This window comes from Erpetoichthys calabaricus, chromosome 1 (genome assembly GCF_900747795.2).
Source record: "Erpetoichthys calabaricus chromosome 1, fErpCal1.3, whole genome shotgun sequence".
NCBI classification, from domain to species: Eukaryota; Metazoa; Chordata; class Cladistia; order Polypteriformes; family Polypteridae; genus Erpetoichthys; species Erpetoichthys calabaricus.
In genome coordinates this window covers 253786029-253806175 of record NC_041394.2, presented here as the reverse complement: position 1 = coordinate 253806175, position 20147 = coordinate 253786029, and the positions used below count along the sequence as shown (strand labels likewise).

Sequence of the window (20147 nt, the reverse complement as noted above, 5' to 3'; positions counted from 1 at the left end):
GGAAGTAATGAAATGACCTGGGGCCTCATGTATAAACGGTGCGTACGCACAGAAAAGTTGCGTACGAACCTTTCCACGCTCAAATCGCGATGTATAAAACCTAAACTTGGCGTAAAGCCACGCACATTTCCACGGTAACTCATTCCTTGGCGTACGCAATTTCTCCGCCCGGTTTTGCAGACTGGCGGCACCCAGTGTCAAAGCAGTGCTACTGTTCCTGTGTGGTTACCCTTTCTTAGATCCACATTCACGGCAGCGGCTTTATCAAATACACTGAAATTAACCGCATATCGTTCATAAATTTAATGCATCTGATTGTAATTAACCTGTAACAATATAATGGTCCACAGAATGGTCAAACTACTGTTCCTGTGTGCTCATCCTTTCTTTCTTAGCTCCACATTCCTGACGCGGCTTTATAAATACACTGAAATTAACTGCATATTGTTTATTAGTGTAATGCATCTGATTGTAATTAACCTGCTGCAATATAATGGGCCAGGGAATAGCCCTAGTATTCCCAATACCATAACTGCTTTAGCGTTGTTACGCTCACTGCATCTTGTTCTTCTTTTTGCTGTTCCCGTTAAGGGTTGCCACTGCGGATCATCTTTTTCCATATTACTCTCACTGCACCACTCGGAGTATTTATATCATTGTATCTGAGTGTGAATCACAGCAGCAGATGATCGGAAAGAGAATTATCGGTATACAGTTTCAAGTACACACTACCTCAACCACGGCAAAAAGCGTCAAACCCTTTCCTGTACGGACCTCGCGTTTCAGAAACAGTTTCATCCCAAGAACTATAAACACACTCAATCACCTCACTGTAAACTTGCACTACAGTTATAATATTGCACAACCTGCGCTACTTTATAAAGCGCGTATGATGACAATATCATTTTTAAGATGAAATGCAGCAAAATATGTTGCTTATAGTATACAGATAAAACTTTAACTTCATTTAAATAATCTGTATTGCTAATAATTGAACATGTGAGGACACGGTGCCGCAGCGTATAGCTAGTTCAAGGATAGCTCCTGCCTTGCGCTGTATTCTTGCTGGTGCTGACGCGACACTGGAAGGATAGACGAATAGAATAATTAAACATGTACCACGAAGATATTTCAATGTTCCTTAAAAGTTTTGGAGAATCGGCGTTCTAAGCTTACAAATGGCTTAACGTCTATTACAGAGCTGATTGTGTGGCGATTGGTGAAAGAAAAGTATGGACAGGAATTGGAGGTTAGTACGTTTGAAAGAGACAGTACTTCTGTAATAAATTATTTCATCGAAGGTCACACATGGTGCAGCAAGCCTCTTGCGTGAGATATGAACAATCACTGCGCCACCGTGTTCCCATGTTTAATAACATGCTTTCATTCCTATCATCATGAAAATGATATCACGTATACATCTCAGTATTTTAATTATTCAGAGAGCTGTAATATCTCGAATGTAATGCATTCTGTGTCCTGTCGGAGAAAGAGAAAGAATGGAAGCACGTAGTGATTCACACACATAGAGCACATAGAAGATCAAACACAGAAAAAAGCATTTAACATGCTACATGAGAAACTAGTAAAATAAACGAGTTTAAGATGAAGTTTATGATGTTCTACTTTAATGGCAAAATAAACTACGTGATTAAAGTGGAAATTTCGAGATTAAAGTTGACATTTCATGCTTTTTTCCCACTGTGTGCCTATGTTTTTTGTTTGTACCCTAATACGCTTTCATATGACACTCAGACGGTGGGCTACAACTCGCCTTTTCACAGCGACCTTGATATGTGATTTCTTTTTTATTTCGGACACTGTGCGACTTTGTGAATTTAATCTTTCGAGTTTTTCCGACACTCTTTCACTCGATCAACTTTCTTTTGTTGATTATACCACTGTTTAAACCAACAAATAGTATGTTTTTCCTTTGCCTCCACTTGGTATTCGCTGAAATTCTTATATTTTCCCCCGTGCTTTTCCCATTGTCTTTTCACAGAAGGCTATTTATATTGATTTGCATATTCAAAGAGGCGTAATTCTGGGAGGAGTTGGGGCAGGACAGAAGGCGCGTGCACGTGCGTTACTTTTCACGCAAATCGGGATTTATGTAGTGGAAGAACGTGAAAGTATGCGTGCGCACAGATTCCTGCATCTGGATTTTTGTGTGCGTACGCACAATCCCGCTTTTGTGCTTACGCCATGTTATAGTGTGAGTTCTACGCACGGCATTATACATGAGGCCCCTGGTTACTAATGTGATCAACATTAATATTTTTTGGACATAATATAGTTTGTTGTGTTAAAAGGGTTATTTGGTGTAATGAGATTGCTGTTCCAAATATCTCCGTAACTCTTTTGAAAGCAATGCCAATTGTCTGCGTATTTTAAGGTGGACTGCAGAATAGCCGAGCGCATGGAATGTGGAACAATAGCTAAGCACTGTGTACAATCTCCTCCTAATAAAAGTACCTTTGCTCCAAAGGGAATACAGTATTATTATTTATCAACGTTTGTATAAGTTTATCAATGGTGTTGAGTAAGTGACTGGATGGCATTAGATGCAAAAGCAAATGAACTATTGTAGGATCTAATGCAGTTCATAAAGTTTTTACTTTCAGGTACTTCGTCAGTTAGAAGCTTCTGTAGATATGCAGGATATGAATGTAAAGGAGGCAGTCAAATTTGACCCTTTTGACAATAACGTGTAAATTCATTACTTGTATTGCTAGTTGTTTCGTCAGGGAAGTTAAGTGAATGACAATGATTGCAAATGACATTCAGTAATCCCAATGAATTGTCATGAATTGCGTTTATTTTGTCCCTTCGCTGCCGTTTTTGTATCTCTGAGACTCAAGGTGTTTCGTTTTGAACCCTTGCCTGTTTCGATGCAGCACTTTGAGACGCGTGCTGTATGCGTGTACGTTCATTGTGTCTGTCCATCTGCGCTCGTTTCTGTTAATGTGTTAGTTGAGCTTTGCGTTTTTGGAGCCGAGACATTTTTTTTCCGGGGTTTCAGAAGCGCGTTGTATGCGCTGACGTGTATTGTTTTTTTTTCATGCGGGTTCGTGTGTTTGGTCCCGTCACTTGAGCCGTATCGTTTTGTACCTGTGATCGTGAATTCATTACTTGTTTGTTCTTCAGCGTTAGATATATGGATAAGTAATAAGGAAGATCGCACTCACTGTTAATATGGAGCCTTTTCTGTGGTTAAACGGTTAATAGTGGATCAGTATAATGAGATCGACCAATGCTGCCTAATTTGAATGTGTTCAGATGACGTATGTTTAATACGGACGGTTCGTTTAGTAATGGGCAGGGTTGCCACCCGTCCTGTAAAATACGGAATCGTCCCGTATTTGAGAATGAAATTGCGCGTCCCGTTTTGAATCAATACGGGACGGGTTTTGTCCCGTATTTTTTTTTATCATTTTTTTTAAAGCAGCGTCTCATGCAAATCATCCCACACGCATTTTATGAAGATGCCTCCTTTCCTACTTTTGATTGGGTAATACTTGATGTCCTCGTTAGTTTGATTGGTCATTTTAATGGTTCAGTGAGGAGGGCGGGTCTTTTAAGTAGAGTCTGCAAAGTGTTGGCACTGGGATGTGGCCCCCGCTGCAGTATGCGTCCCTTATTTTTTTGTATTAAAAGTGATAACCCTAGTGTGGCTTTGTGTCTCATTTCTTATTTATGTTAGTGTGGTCGTGGGTCCGAATCCTCCTTTTTGTGTATGTTTCGTGTGCTATGTCCGTAGTCTGTCCCGTTTTGTGTCCAATGGGTTTGTGTGGCGCTCGCGTCTGACTTCTTTTTTTTTGTGTGCTAGGGGCGCGTTGCCTCACTTTTTAATCTCTGTTAGTGGAGGGGGTGTTTGTTTGTAGTGGGTCTGAATCCTCTTCTTTGTGTGCGTAGCGTTTCGTGTGCTATGTGGCGCTTGCGTCTGACTCCTTTCTTTTTGGTGTTCTAGGGGCGCGTCGCCTCATTTCTTATTTCAGTTACTGCAGGGGGGCTTTGTGTGTCGTGGGTCTCAATTGTCTTCTTTATGTGTGTTCCGTTTCGTGTGCCATGGGCTTCGTGCACACAGCGCCGGCGTCTGACTCCTTTTTTCTGTGTGCTATTTTATAAATCTGACCCCCAATCACACTTCCCTTTTGTTATCAGTCTTCTCTGAATCATTTACCTCTCCATCTTTGACCCCTAGCTTCTTTAAGGCCACTATTTAACTATTGCTTATAAAAGATAAAAACCTATGGTTCATGTTGTCCATTATAACTTCTTAATGTTGATGATAAATTACTAGATAATGTATCAGGAATTAATCTTGATCAACCTTGCATTTATAACTACCTAGGACTAGACTGGTTTTATCATTTAGATAGATAGATAGATAGATAGTGTTACCACAAGGGGGTGCCACTGAGCCAAGCACAAGACACAATCATACACCACACATTATTGGAATAAAATAAAGGAAATTTTATCCACACCAAGCACTTCTCACAATCTTTTCTCCAGTAATCAGCCACAAAGCAAAATGAAGTATACAATTCATCCTCCTTCTGTATTGCCTGCTGCCTCTTGAGTCTGACTCAAATGAAGTGAGGCAGCAGATTCCTTTTAAGTTGGACCTGAGAATGCTTCTGATGTCATGCTATGTCCTCATGGAAGCACTTCTGGGCCACAGAAAAAGTAGCACGGTCCTCCCCCAAAGGTGCCCTCTGTCAATCCCCAAGGACCCCAACAGAACTCGCAAGACCGAGGCACCCCTGCGGTATCCCAGTTGGGTTACCATACGAGGACCAGTGCCACTTAATGTATGAGGGATGGAAAAACTCCAATCATCTGCTTTTCTCCATCTGTCCATTAAATCATACTGGCCGGGTACAAATTTATTTCCTTGCCCCATGAGCCAATCTGCTTGTGTCATTGCACTGGCCTCCCGTCCAGGTAATGAACTATCCTCTGATTCGGCTTGGATGCCTGTTCTCCTGCTACAATAAGTAGATAGATAGATACATAGATAAATAGATCTAATTTATTTGTTGTCAAGGGAACCAGAAATTCCTTTTTCAATCTTTGTCATTATTTACACTCATTTTAAGTTTTATTTACCAGATGCTTTCAAAATAACTTAAATTCTGTATTTTTTATTTAGATTATATTCTTTTATATGCAATATTATACAAATATATATACTGTATATATATATATATATATATATATATATATATATATATATATATATATATATATATATATGGTTGAAATAGTTTACTGTCAAATAATGCAAAGAGTACGCAACACGTGTTTCGCCCTAATTCTGGGCTCATCAGGCGTACACACTCACTGCACTCCCTTTCGGGAATCGAACCTCGGACGTCAGCACTGGAGGCGAAGCCCCTAACGTTGCGCCACGGCGTGTGGTTCGTTTATTTGACAGCATGTAGATCGGGGTAATTATATTCACGGCATTCGTAGTCTGAATCACAATCTGATTGTATGGGTGGTTACCTACCAGGTAACGCTTGTGGTTGGTCAGCAAGTCGGCTAACATCCTTGCTGACCAACCACAAGCGTTACCGGGTAGGTAACCACCCATACAATCAGATTGTGATTCAGACTACGAATGTCGTGAATATATATATATATTACTGTGGTGGGCTGGCACCCTGCCCGGGGTTTGTTTCCTGCCTTGCGCCCTGTGTTGGCTGGGATTGGCTCCAGCAGACCCCTGTGACCCTGTAGTTAGGATATAGCGGGTTGGATAATGGATGGATATATATATATATATATATATATATATATATATATATATATATATATATATATATAGTGGCAGACAACTGGGGACCTTGCCCCATCGGGATGCCTGGAGAAGGGAAGGACCAGGAGAGGGGCAATATCTTTCCCAGGGTGCAAGAGGGTAGCCCCCCCTGGATTACATCAGGGCCACGGATTGGTAGCCTGGAGGCTCAGCCCTGTAGGAGTCTGTGGCCACCACCAGGGGGCGCCTGGACAGCTCCGGAGCCTTGGTATGCAGCACTTCTGCCACACCCAGAAGTGCTGCCAGAAGAGGATCTCAACTCACATGCAGTACTTGCGCTCGGGGAGCCGGAGTCAGGTGGAAGAGGACGGAGCTTGTGAGAGAGGAGTGGAGGTGGCAGAAGAAAGAGATAAGGACTGAGTTTAATGATGATTTGTGCATTAGTTGGTGCGCTGTGCGTGTACAGAGGAAAGAAAATAAAAAGCGTGTGTGTTTTGGACATCTGGCTGTCTCTGTGTCTGTCTGTGTCCAGGCATCTTTCACTATATATAAGTATACAAATAATATATTCAAAGATTAAAAAATAAAGGAAACAAAAAATAAAAAGACATCATTGATATTATATCCTAAGAAGATAGAAATTGTGCAGTAACAGATTGGAAGGCTTCAGCCAACCTAAAAGCTTTGCATCTCCTACTGTAATTCAAGAGACTTCACATATACAAAACATTCAGTAAAGAAATGGTTAAATAAGGGAATCCATCTGATCCATTTTCACTCATTAATAAAATATTTCCTAAATAATACTAAAAATTTGATCAGTGATATAATTAATAGATTTGTTCTCACAAAAGAAAATAACATCCTTTAAAGTGCTCCACCATATTAGCCTGTTGAATTCCTATTGGCAGGCTATTCCAGTTTTAGGTGCATAACACCAGAAGGCCACCTCACCACTTCTTTTAAGTTTAGCTCTTGGTATTATAAGCAGACACTCATTTGAAGATCTAAGGTTACGATTTGTAGTGTAAGGTGAAAGGCATTCCAAGATATAGGATGGAGCGAGATTATTTAAAGCTTTATAAACCATAAGCAGTATTTTAAAGTCAATTCTAAATGGCACAGGTAACCAATGTAGTGACATCAAAACTGGGGTGATGTGCTCGGATTTTCTTTTCCGAGTTAAGATTCTAGCAGCTGCATTCTGCACTCGTTGCAGTCAATTGATGTCTTTTTTTTTGGTAGTCCTGAGAGGAGTGCGTTACAGTAATCTAGTCGACTAAAAACAAAAGCGTGAACTAATTTTTCAGCATCTTGCAAAGTTATAAGGGATCTAACTTTTGCTATATTTCTTAAGTGAAAAAATTATGTCCTAGGAAATCTGATTAATATGTGATTTAAAATTTAGGTCAGAGTCAATACCCCTAAATTCCTTACCTCTGTCTTCACTTTTAAGCCTAATGGATCAAGTTTATTTCTAATACCCTCATCATTATATTCATTTTTGCCAGTCACTAAGATTTCCGATTTCTCCTTATTTAGTTTGAGTAAATTACTACTCATCCACTCAGTAAAACAAGTAAGACATTGTAACAAAAGTTACAAGGGAGTGGATAACAGTCAACACCTGACTTGTACAAAACTGGCTGCTAAAGGAATCTTTATAAATTAGGAGTTTATGAACAAAGAATAGGGAAAATAATAAAATCTTTCAAAAGGCAAAAAGATTTGCCTAAAAGGGGGCAATGTTCCAATGTAAAATTTAATAATCAAAATTCCAAGACAGGAAAAATTCAAGAAAACCAAGAAAAGAAATAGAAGGGCAATAATCACAAAAATAACTCCCAGCTCCACCAAAGCACATATGAAAGAACTACAAAGAACTCCTTTTCCCAGATTGCATGTATAGTACTGCAAGGGTGGCTATACCTCTTGGAGATCCACCCACAAAACAAAAGGAACATGATAGAACATGGTTGCAAACACAGAAACCAAGTAAGAGATAAATAAAATAAAATTAAATGAAACTAAATCATTAGACAAAAAATAAATAGAAATAACAATTAACATAAAATATGGTACATAGTGAATTAATAATAAAAATGACATACAAACAAATTTAAACATAAACCAAGGGAGGAATCCTTGTTTAAACATAACACTCACAAATGGATACTTTCCTAGAGACCAATGTTTTTCCAGAAATTTTTGCAGGAACACTCTGGGAAACACTGAAAGTGGTTTAAAGAGGATAAACTGTCTTGTATTGTGTGTCTCGTATAACAATAAAATGCACATTAGAAGAGCACCCTAGCAAATTGCTAAGATTTCTAGAACTAATTAGCAATATGCAAGATCTTCAAAAAAAGCACTAGTTGCAGAAAATACTCTATAAATAAAGAATAATCTTGAGTCATTGTTACAAATTAAATTCAAAATGGATCTCCTTTCATTACACCAATCGCTGGTGCCTCGGTGTTTAGTCAACATGTCAGACTGAACAAATCTAACAGAACAGTTTCCTTTATCATTTAGGTTCATTTACACATTTAAATATATTTTAATTTGCACCAATCAGCACACAGCTTCTCTATACCATTAAATAATACGTAAAGTCTCAAATTACCGAAACACAATAAAAGTTCTATGTAATATCTAGTTCATAAAAATAAGACTTCTTATATGTAACCTCAACAAAATGGTGTCACGGGTGAACGCAAATATCTTAATTACAACCACAAAAATGACTCTCAAAAAATGATAGTTTTCAAAGTGTTTGCAGCAGAAAAGCACTTAACATCAAGACTGTTTCAAACACATTTTCCCTTACAATTCTACTGGAAAAGATTGATTTTATAATCAGAATTTTAATCTTTCAGCTACAAAAAGAAAAAAACAAAAAAACCAGAACATTTTATCTTTAAGTCCCATCTCATCATCATTATAAACATGGAGAAATGGCCAATAAAGTTTTATCACAACAAATATATGAACAGGAATTTTGCAATGTAATTAGCGACATTTACAATGCAGTTTGAAGTAAAATGAGGGAGTACAAAGAAATAACAGATGTAGAGGATTTTCACATTCCTTGGAGTGTAAATAACTGGAGGTTTAAGCCAAGAATTTCTTTGTTAAAAATACCACAGCTCTAAACTTTCTGGGCAAAAGGGCTTGAGAGACCTCTGAGGTCCTCTGGGATTCAAGACATCATAAACACATTTCAAGTGGAAAAGCTTCAGACCATCTTGTTGTTAGACTATTTTTCCTGTTCTTTTGTACATAACTGTCACCCACATGAAAATTTGTAAGGTTGAGTGGCTCATTTGTTAATGACAGGTGGAAGTCTATGAGTAGTTTTGAATTTCAATGTCTGAGAAAAAATGAACGAAGATAAGACAATGTTGCACTTTGCATTCTGCAGACTAGTTTGTACAAAGGTTCGGATTCTTCTCTTATTTTTGCAGTGTACTATATAATAAACCATCCACCCATCTTCTAACCAGCTTATCTAGTTAAAGGTTTGGGAAACTGATGCCCATCTTGACAGAACTGGGAGTAAGATAGCAACCAACACTAGGAGATGTGAAGCCATACACTGACTCATATGGTGGCAGTTTATAATTTACAAATAGCCTGATCTACATGTTTTGGGATGTGGGAGATGTGTGAGAGAAAACCCATGTAGACACCTGGCGAGTAAGTAAATGCCACCTAGGAAGTGCCTCAGATAGCATTCAAATTGCATATTTTACAGCTATAAAGCAGCAGCAACAACAACACCCCAGTGTCATCCTTACAAAGAACCAAATAAAGAAAATGCGTTTATACAGTGCCATAAAGAAGTATTTCCTGATTATCCCTATTACTGCAAATATTTAACAGTGCACATTTTCAGGTGTCAGTCCATTTAAAAGTGTCATTAGAGTCAGCTTTTTATGACCCAGAGAAATGTTGCCAGCACAAACATTGAATGAGTGCATATTGTACACCTCAGTATGGGCATCTCAGGAACTGCACGTCTGACATTGTGGTCAGCAACACAGGAGTGCCATAGGGAACTGTACTTTCTCCGGTCCTGTTCAGCCTATATACATCGGACTTCCAATACAACTCAGAGTCCTGCCACGTGCAAAAGTTCACTGACAACACTGCTATCGTGGGCTGCATCAGGTGTGGGCAGGAGGAGTATAGGAACTTAATCAAGGACTTTGTTAAATGGTGCGACTCAAACCACCTACAACTGAACACCAGCAAAACCAAGGAGCTGGTGGTGGATTTTAGGAGGTCCAGGCCCCTCATGGACCCCGTGATCATCAGAGGTGACTGTGCAGATGGTGCAGACCTATAAATACCTGGGAGTGCAGCTGGATGATAAATTGGACTGGACTGCCAATACTGATGCTCTGTGTAAGAAAGGACAGAGCCGACTATACTTCCTTAGAAGGCTGGCGTCCTTCAACATCTGCAATAAGATGCTACAGATGTTCTATCAGACGGTTGTGGTGAGCACCCTCTTCTACGTGGTGGTGTGCTGGGGAGGCAGCATAAAGAAGAGGGACGCCTCATGCCTGGACAAACTGGTGAGGAAGGCAGGCTCTATTGTTGGCATGGAGCTGGACAGTTTGACATTTGTGGTAGAGCGACGGGCGCTCAGCAGGCTCCTATCAATTATGGAGAATCCACTGCATCCACTGAACAGAATCATCTCAAGATAGAGGAGCAGCTTCAGCGACAGACTGCTGTCAATGTCCTGCTCCACTGACAGACTGAGAAGATCGTTCCTCCCCAACACTATGCGACTCTTCAATTCCACCCGGGGGTGGGGGTAAACGTTAACATTATTCAAAGTTATTGTCTGTCTGTATACCTGCATTGTTATCACTCTTTAATTTAATATTTTCTTTATTAGTATGCTGCTGCTGGAGTATGTGAATTTCCCCTTGGGATTAATAAAGTATCTATCTATCTATCTATCTATCTATCTATCTATCTATCTATCTATCTATCTATCTATCTATCTATCTATCTATCTATCTATCTATACATTTCTGAAGAGATCGGGAAAAAAAGTTTTTTTAAGTTTATCTATCCAGCAAATCACAGTGAGAATAATATTTTCCAAATGAAGAACAGTTTAGAACAGTAGTGAATTTTCTCAGGAGTTTTGAGCCTACCAAAGTTACTCTGAGAGTATGACGTAAATCATACAGGAGGTCACAAAGAATCTGGAAAATATCCAAAAAAAGTGCACAGTTCTATTGCATCAGGAAAGACCAGTATTTAAGACTTTACAATCAAAACAACACTGTTTTGATTGTAAAAGGAATTCATCTGCTAACCAAGAAGAACATTAATGCTTATCTTTCATTTGCCAGGAAACACATGAATGATCCCCCTAGCCTTTAAGAAGAATGCTCTGTGGACAAAGTAGAATGATGCATGGGTCCAAGTACAGTGTGCCTGGTGTCAAGCAAGCACAGCATTCCACAGAAAGAAATTCATGGCAGCAGTAAAACGTGGTGGTAGTGTGATGGTGTAGGTATGCTTTTCTGCCTAAGGAGTAGGATGATCTGCCTTGTTTGGAGGAAGCATGAATTTCTATCTGTATCAGAATCCTTAAGGAGAATGAATTGCAGCTGAAGCGTAGTTAAGTTATGCAGAAAGACAATGATCCAAAACATAAAAAACAAATCCACATTAGAATGGTCATGAAGAAAAAAAAAACATTTTTGGACAGACTTAGTCTAGACCTAAACCCAAAAGGTATGCAGTGGCTGGGCCTGAAATGAACAGTCCATCCTTGAATGTTTCTACCAATATTTCTAAATTAAAGCAGCTCAGTAAAGAAGGATAGGCTTACATTCCTCTAAAGAGAGATTGAAGACTGATAATGAATAATACAGGGTGTTTGGTTACAGTCACTGCAACTGAAGGTGATGCAACCATTTATTAAATATAAATTTGGGGTGGCGCAGTGGTATCTCTGCTGCCTCACAGTAAAGAGACCAGGGTTTGTGTCCCAGGTCCTCCCTGTGTGGAGTTTGCATGTTCTCCCCGTGTCTGCATTGGTTTCCTCCGGGTGCTCCAGTTCCTCCCACAGTCCAAAAACATGCTGGTTAGGTGAATTGGCGATCCTTAATTAGCCCTAGCGTGTGATTGAGGTGTGTGTTCACCCTGTGATGGACTTGTACCCTGGCTAGAATTTGTTCCCTTGCTAGCGAGGATAGGCTCCAGCAGACTCCTGCAACCCTGTTCAGGGCTAAGGGGGTTAGAAAATGAATGAGTGACTGTTATGTTTTTATACACTGCAAATTGGTGTTGGATAGCTTTGTCCATTAAGTAAATTACATAAGTAAAAAAAAATCCCATTAGAATGCATGTGGAAGAGGACAGCAAGCTTACTGTGTTCACTTAACAGAGATGTTCTTGTGTACCAATGAAAGCCTAGCAAAATGGGGCAGAGGCCAGTTTGCCATACAGCAATAGACAGTTTTAAAAAATTGTTTGATTTTGCAATTTGAACTATAGACTCTTTAACTACAGGCTCTTGATGTCCTTTGTATTAACTTTTAGGCTGCCTTTATTATGATAAGAGGATCATTACATACATGTTATTCTGTGACAGTTTTCTGATGGCCATTGCTACTGTATCTCTGATCAAGATAAAGGATGCAGCAATAAACGATAAAGTTATAACCAAATCATTTTCTTCTTAACTTCACTATCAAAGTTTTTAACAATAAAATTATATGATATCAATTGTCTTCTCAACTAGTGTATGCTGTACCTTTCAGTAAACTTACACTTTGTTAAAATAAATGAAACTGAATTAACTAATGCCATACATGAAAATATGACAAGTTGTCAGGCCAGAATAGGGTTGCCAAGGTCAGAAGGGGCCCAAGCCAGAAAAACAACAATGGATGGACCCCGCAGAATCGATACTTTAAAAGATGAGCCTACACTAGTGAGCTCCTCCAAGTGCCAGTGTGTGTAAATAAGTAATGCCTCTCTTGCAATGGTGTATGGGAAGAAAGCTAGGTGATTTCCCTTAAACCAGTGGGTAGGAACTTGACAACACAGGGAACAGATGGGGGTCATTTATTGAGGGCTGGCAGCATGCAGGCTGTCAAGAGTAACTGGCCTTTTATTGGTCTTTTAATAGGAGGCAGACATATCTTGAGCTGCAAGAAGAATGTCTGGTATAAAAGCCCAACTGCTTGCAGAGCCCTGACCCCAAAGTAGTTGCAGTAATTTTCGCAGAAGTAAACAAATGGTGGGATTAAAAATCTTACATTTTCCCACCAAGCCTGGAGTTGGGAAATGAGCTGGAGACGACAATCAAATATGCAGGGAGGTCTTATTGTCACAGTGGGAGAGATAAAGAGGAGAACTGGGAAGTGAGGTGATGCTACTGACACTATGATTTTGGGTGGTGGACAAGCCAACACATCTGTTACACAGAACAATTGAGGGAAGTTTATTTACAGTATATTCACCAGGCCATTTCATACTTTTGTGATTATCCTTTCGTCATCTGTCCCTTGTGTTTTTGGTACATTCTAAATTTTTTTTTGTTTTGGGAACTTTCTGATGCAGTTTAGGATGGCCCCAACTTCACAAGAAACAAACATTTATATTACATCATCTTACAGAAATGTACAGTTTATGTATTGCATTCCTGAGATTAATTGTTACTGCCAGAAGGGGTTCTACTCCATTGGGCCCAAGAGCAAGGCCCTTTACCTTAAAATTGCTCCAGGGACACTGCACAATGGCTGACCCTGCACTTTGTCCTTCAAAGTTCATGCAAAAAGACCATTTGCCCTCAGGGATTAATAAAATATATGAAATCAAAAATATATACAGTATTTCTTTTTTTTCATTATACACTAGGGGGGTTTGCCCCCAGCTTGCTTTGCTCGCCAGCCACTTTGCGTCTCTGCCGCTCGTGTATGTGGATTTCACTTTCACCAAACAACAAATCTTTTAATTTTCGCAGATACACCTCTTCATTGGGAAGAAACACTACTTTTCCCTGATGGCAACACGAATAAGATGATCTACAAGTCTCCAACTTAAAGTTTAAATCTAAATAATATCTACATACTTGTCATATCACCTATGTCCATATATTCAATTTCTATTAGCTGTTCCATTATTTCAGCGAGTAATAATTTCTGTTTTTTTAAGACTTTCGAATTTTAGTACTTTCATGATCTCTAACCTGCTCTGCATGTGTAGCACGCCAACGTTTTTGACCCTCTTTACGTCTTGTCTCGCAGGACATGAAATTATCTCTCTGAAAAAGTCACATCTCGTCCCAGGCTAAAAAGTCTCGTCTTGTCCCAGGATTTTTTTATATAATAGAGAGATATTTACAAATGCTGTTATAACAGGAGAATTTATATATATGAAAAAGAAAATGGTGTGAAAAGCATAAGAATTTAGGTAGAGTATTTATTTCAATTCTATTGATATATCCCCAGCTAACATTAAACTTTAATGAGCACTAGAGGACAATACTGTGTGTCAAATTAAGACATAAGACCATTAAATTGATTTTTAACTCCAGTATTAGTTGTATTTTGTTATTATGATCTTGCTGTGTTTTCTCAAGGGGCGGCACGGTGGCGCAGTGGGTAGCGCTGCTGCCTCGCAGTTGGGAGATCTGGGGACCTGGGTTCGATTCCCGGGTCCTCCCTGCGTGGAGTTTGCATGTTCTCCCCATGTCTGCGTGGGTTTCCTCCGGGCGCTCCGGTTTCCTCCCACAGTCCAAAGACATGCAGGTTAGGTGGATTGGCGATTCTAAATTGACCCTAGTGTGTGCTTGGTGTGTGGGTGTGTTTGTGTGTGTCCTGCGGTGGGTTGGCACCCTGCCCAGGATTGTTTCCTGCCTTGTGCCCTGTGTTGGCTGGGATTGGCTCCAGCAGACCCCCGTGACCCTGTGTTCGGATTCAGCGGGTTGGAAAATGGATGGATGGATGGATGTGTTTTCTCAAAAATGAATTGTCTTCCTAGTTAACAGAGTGGCAACATTAGAAACAGACTTGCCTAGCGTGCAATTAAAACATTTAAATGTACACCACCCTTAGATAGTTTTGAGCCACTCCATCATTTTAGGTGAGCTAGGTTTTCTTTTCCAAAGATCCCCTTTTTATTATTTTCTTATTTGACTGATGCCTTTATCCAAAGTGACATTTAACATTTGAGATACAATTCGTTACAATTCATTTGTTTTACCAATTGCAGCACAGACAGAGAAGTAACTTGTTCATGCTCACAGAGAATTTGAACCCACAACCTCAGGGTTTGAAGTGCAAAGTCCAAAGCCATAACCAATACTCCACACTGTGTTTATCAAAAGGCACAGTCCTGTAGCCTAGCCTTTCAACTTCAGGAACACTTTCTAATATTTATGTTAGATGACAATGGCAGAGTTAAAATGGCCTTTTCTTGAAATGCTTTGTTCAGACCTGGATGAAGTCTTCTCCTGAATGTCAACAAGACAAGGTAGCTGATTGTAGACTGAGGCACTCAGGTGGAATGTGTGCATAGTTTTAGATACCTTGGTGTCAACATCATAGAAGATCTAACTTGGTCCAGACATACTGACATCTTGGTGAAGAAGGCATGACACACTCTCTACCATATAGACACCCCAGGGATTTCAGGCTACCATCCCAGACAATAAAGAACTTCTACATATCCACCATTGAAAGTATCACTTCACGGAGTATTACTGCCCGGTCTGGGAAAAGCTTGCAACAGAACTGCAAGACTCTGCAGAGAATGGTGTAGTCACCCGAACACATGACTGGGTGCGCACTTTCTAACTTCCAGGACATTTAAACCAAGAGATATCAAGCTAGGGCAAAGAAATTTTTTAGAGATATCAGCCATGCCAACAATGGCCTCTTCTCTGTGTTGCAGTTAAGAAAACAGTACTGCTGCTTGAAGACCATTTCTGAGAGATTCAGGAGGAGCTTCTTTTCACAGTCCATCCACATTGTATAGGATGGTCTAGATCTAACTATGCAACCTTTAATGCAATGCAATGCAAGAATTGCATAATTAGATCTGGACCACCCTGTAAATGAGGACAGTACCCAGAGCTTCATATAATTAATTTTCTTATATTACATTATTATTAGTTTATTATATATATTTCATAACATTAATATAATACTGCCATTGTACATTTTAATAGTTATACAGCTGAGAATTCACTATTTATTGTCTTTTTGTATTCTTCAAATGTACAGTCTTGGAGTTCAGCAACTAAGCATTTCGCTACATATTTGTACTGTGTATAATTGTATGTGACAAATATTTTAGAAGTTTTCTGAAAAGGAATAACTCTGACCACTCGTATCACATTAGGGGCGAATCCCTGGGGCCTGTTGATGACGTAAGTACAACTTCTAGTCCGAGTATTTTTGCTGAACACACCTATTGGTTTATTCTATATCATAAGGGCATGATGCCTGTTAACATGTGGGTCTAGCGGGTTAAAAATAGGACTGGAACCCCTTAAAAGCTCGACATCTTATATACTAGGAATTAAGAAGCATCAAACGGTATCATATTGTGGGGTTTTCTCGTACCGGTGAATCAGGAGGCTTCAGAGAGTAAAAAATCTGAAGTTATTTCAAAGCATTCATAAGTAATGCTAGTGAATACGATAAACAAAGACACAGAAGATAGTGTTTTCTTTGCGCTTAGCGATCTACTACATTAAATACTATGTGAACGCCGGGAAAATGCTGTAGGTGTAGACATTTTACTTAAATACGCTGCATCACTTCCCTCCCACCGCACGATGGCAACATGCGTTGTTAAATGTGATTCGCGGGCTACATGTTCTTCTTGAACGTGAATTCCTTTTGTTTTTCGTTGATGAAACGTGCATAAACGACACTAACCAACGTGCTGCAGAAGGAGATACTAATTAACTGAATGACCACTTATTCCATTGTTGTGTTTTATTTTTCCAGTTAACTCAGGTAGGGGAGCTTTGCGTTGCTTACAAGAAACCCACTAAGCGGCGGATAGAAGTCACCCCTCTATATTTTCTAGGTGCATGGAAAGCCTGGGCCGGTGTGTGGTTCCTGCTTTGCGAGTTATCGATATTCTCTTTTACTTACGTACGTAGAGAGCTTTAAAATTGCAAATTCTGCTTGCAAAGGCTTTAATCGTTACTGATCCACGTGTCCTGCTTTGTTATCGCAGATTGAGCTGCTTGGTTTTGACCTTCTCAGAAGCGAATAAGAAGTGGAATTGGTCTTTCTTTCGGCGCGCACGTAATACACATTGCAGCTGTGTTTTGGCGACTCTTTATTTGTACTTGCACTGTAGCTCGTGTCGCGAGTTTTGTTCGAATATGTTGACAGGAGTATCTTGGACGTGTAGCTTTCTCCTTCCTTTGCATTACACTCTAATAGCTCCATCCTACTAGTGCCGATTACAGCAGGCGGCATTTGTAAGGGTCCCCGATTTCATACACAAGTGGACCATTCACTGTACTGTACTGTTAGATTGATTAAGGAAATTATATTCGCTGGTAATTAGAGGAGCATTTTTATTATTTAATGCATTTTTTTTATATTTCACCATTTTTTTTTTTGTTTTAGGGCATTTAGTTTAATTCAAGGTACATACTCGGTGTGATATGCGTTAGTTTAAATGGGGATTCCTGCTACTGAATTTTGTATAGTTGTTTATACATCTTTTCACAAATGCCGCTTTATTCAGGTTTATGGTTATCAGGTACAGAAGGAAATGCCGCTACATCACAACACACACAGATTCATGACCTGCAGACTTTAAATAGTCATCTGTAAGCCTTACCTCTGAGTTCTTGAAGCGTTCAGAAATGAGCGCAGCCTGAGAGAAACTTTCATGGTTCAGCCCAGTGGATGTGAAGTAGCACTGATCACTACTGAACCACCCTTTTTGCATGGTTTCGTTTTCCCTTGACAAATTCTGAAAATTAAATTTTTTAAAATGACATTTAGCTTGCAAACATTTATTAACCAATGGTGTATAAATTAGGCAGTTTGTACAGTCGGGAATAAGTGTTTTTTTTTCTTGCAATTTTAAAACTAAGTTTTGGTAATTGCGTTTTCTCAAATGATCTTGATTTCCTTTGATTGTAAGGTTTTATGCTGTATATTTTTGTAGTTGTTACTGAGTAATAAAGTTTATTAAAAATAAACGAAAATTATCCGCTAACCCTACACTTATTGTCCTTCAGACACGTGTCCAACAAAGTACGCCCACGAGTCGTTTCTTTCAGCTTTATATTATAAACGTTAACTGTTCTTATACTGTATATATGTTATAAATGTCAATAAAATGTTTAATGATTAACCAAAACAAAAGTGTTCCATTTGAGTGGTGATTATTTTGTGTCTGATTAAAGTAATGATTTAAGGTCATGTGTACAATATGATAGGTTATCACCATCCATATTTTCTAAACTAATTTCAGGCACATTTTGGAGGATTGTAAGGACTATGTGGTCATGGGATGGTTTCAAGTAAAACATAAGTCACTTTCAGCAGTATAGCTTTTATCACATGTGATATACACTTGACTGTTGGTTGCTTAATTTAAACGTTGGTAGACCTTATTATTCCATAGGGAAAGTTGTTTGCAATAGGAATTTACAAAACATAAGACACTGTTACACAGATATAAGAGAATAAGCAAATGCATAACAACTGACAACTAGTACAAATAAGGATAATTACACAAAACAATAATTCAGAATTTATCTGAATCATTACAAGTAACGAAATTTAAAATGCTTACAGGTCTAGGAAGAAAAGAGTTCTTAAATATGTTGCTGTTTACCCTCGGGAAACTAAATCTGCAGCCTAATGGTAACAGCTGAAGTTTAGGAAAAAGAGGATGGCTACTGTCTGACAGGACTAACCTGCTTATAATACAGTTCAGTGACGGAGGTCAGGTAAAATCCAATAAGTGTACAGCTAATTTGTACAATGTTAAGATGATTTAGATATAATGAAATTGCAAAAGGACACCATAAAACCTTACCAATATTTTTCTAACATACATTCATCCTCGCATCTTTCTTTCTATTTAAAAAAAATAGTTCTGATCTTCTATAAGGTATAGTTGAAGGCTAATGTTAAAACTGGAGTGTTCACTAATCTCTAATAATATTTAAACTTAAAGTAATTATAAAAAGGCTAATTAATAGAAAAAAAGCAATGTTACATTGTTTACAAGGATAGATTTACCATGGTTTCCTTGAGTAATAATATGATTTAGTATTCTTTTAACCACTCAGTTGAATTTTTGGCAAATTATCATCCTTGATTAATTAAAATAGACAATGATGGAAGTAGTAATGTAAATATAGACCTGCCGGTTAATTAGGTAGGTGTCATTTTTACCCTACTAATAAAGAGCACATGGAGTGAACTACATTTTCTTTGTGAACTGTATTATGAATCCATGCATCAATCTATTATTAACCCCACTTAATTAAATTCAGGGTTGCAGACACCAAAACCTGACTAAGCAGGAACCATCCTTGGATGAGGTGACTGAGTGGTGCAGAGTTTAGTACAGCTACTGTATTGTACTATATCAATAATTGTGGTGTATCCTAACCTTCACTAAACATTAATTATAGCTGTGCCTTATAGTCACTTTATAGAATATATGGAGTTATATAACACCAAGGCAATACTATTGCTGGTTTTTCCCCTTTCTATGGTTACGGTAGTATCTTAATTTCAGTATTTACTCATATAATGTTCTACTTACAGTGATACTGATCTGGAGAAAGTGCTTTTCTTCCAAGCAAACTCTTACATGGTAACTTCCACTAAAAGCTGAACTTCAAGCCCAACTTCCTGACCTGCAGATTTCTGTCTTATAAACCCCTCCCCCATTTTTAGGTTTATGTACATAAAGAATATAATTTGATACTGGTCTACATTCATTGTTAAAATATTAGAAAATTGCATTAATTCTGGTATTGTTTCTTTGTAGACATTACAGTGGACTACAACAGAAATGTCCCTTTATGATGACCTGGGGGTTGAGACCAGTGATGTAAAAGCAGAAGGCTGGTCCAAGAACTTTAAACTTCTTCAGAGTCAGCTACAGGTGAAAAAAGCAGCCCTCACGCAGGCAAAGGTAAACTTTTGAAAGGAAGTTTGTCTGAATTTCCACTGAATTTATATATGTACACGTGGGGGATAAAAGTGTTCGGGGAGGTGGAGTGTTTCAAAAACCCACAGTTTAAAAAAACGTGTTTTTTAGGCACTTTTTAAATGTCACAAGTTATTCTTTCTGTTGTTTTACAATAGTTTATAAAAATGTTTGGTAGATACAGTTG

At 38.7% G+C, this 20147-nt stretch overlaps 1 protein-coding gene across 1 annotated transcript in view; it reads left to right on the top strand.

Moving 5' to 3' along the window:
* The first annotated feature begins 16652 nt into the window (after positions 1–16652).
* rbm17 (RNA binding motif protein 17) overlaps positions 16653–20147 on the top strand; it is a 55927-nt gene continuing 52432 nt past the window's right edge. Inside the window, exons 1-2 of the mRNA XM_028814181.2 lie at positions 16653–16776; positions 19799–19945. Coding sequence (XP_028670014.1) covers positions 19823–19945 — 123 coding nt within the window. The 5' untranslated portion in view covers positions 16653–16776; positions 19799–19822. The remainder of the gene's footprint in view (positions 16777–19798; positions 19946–20147) is intronic.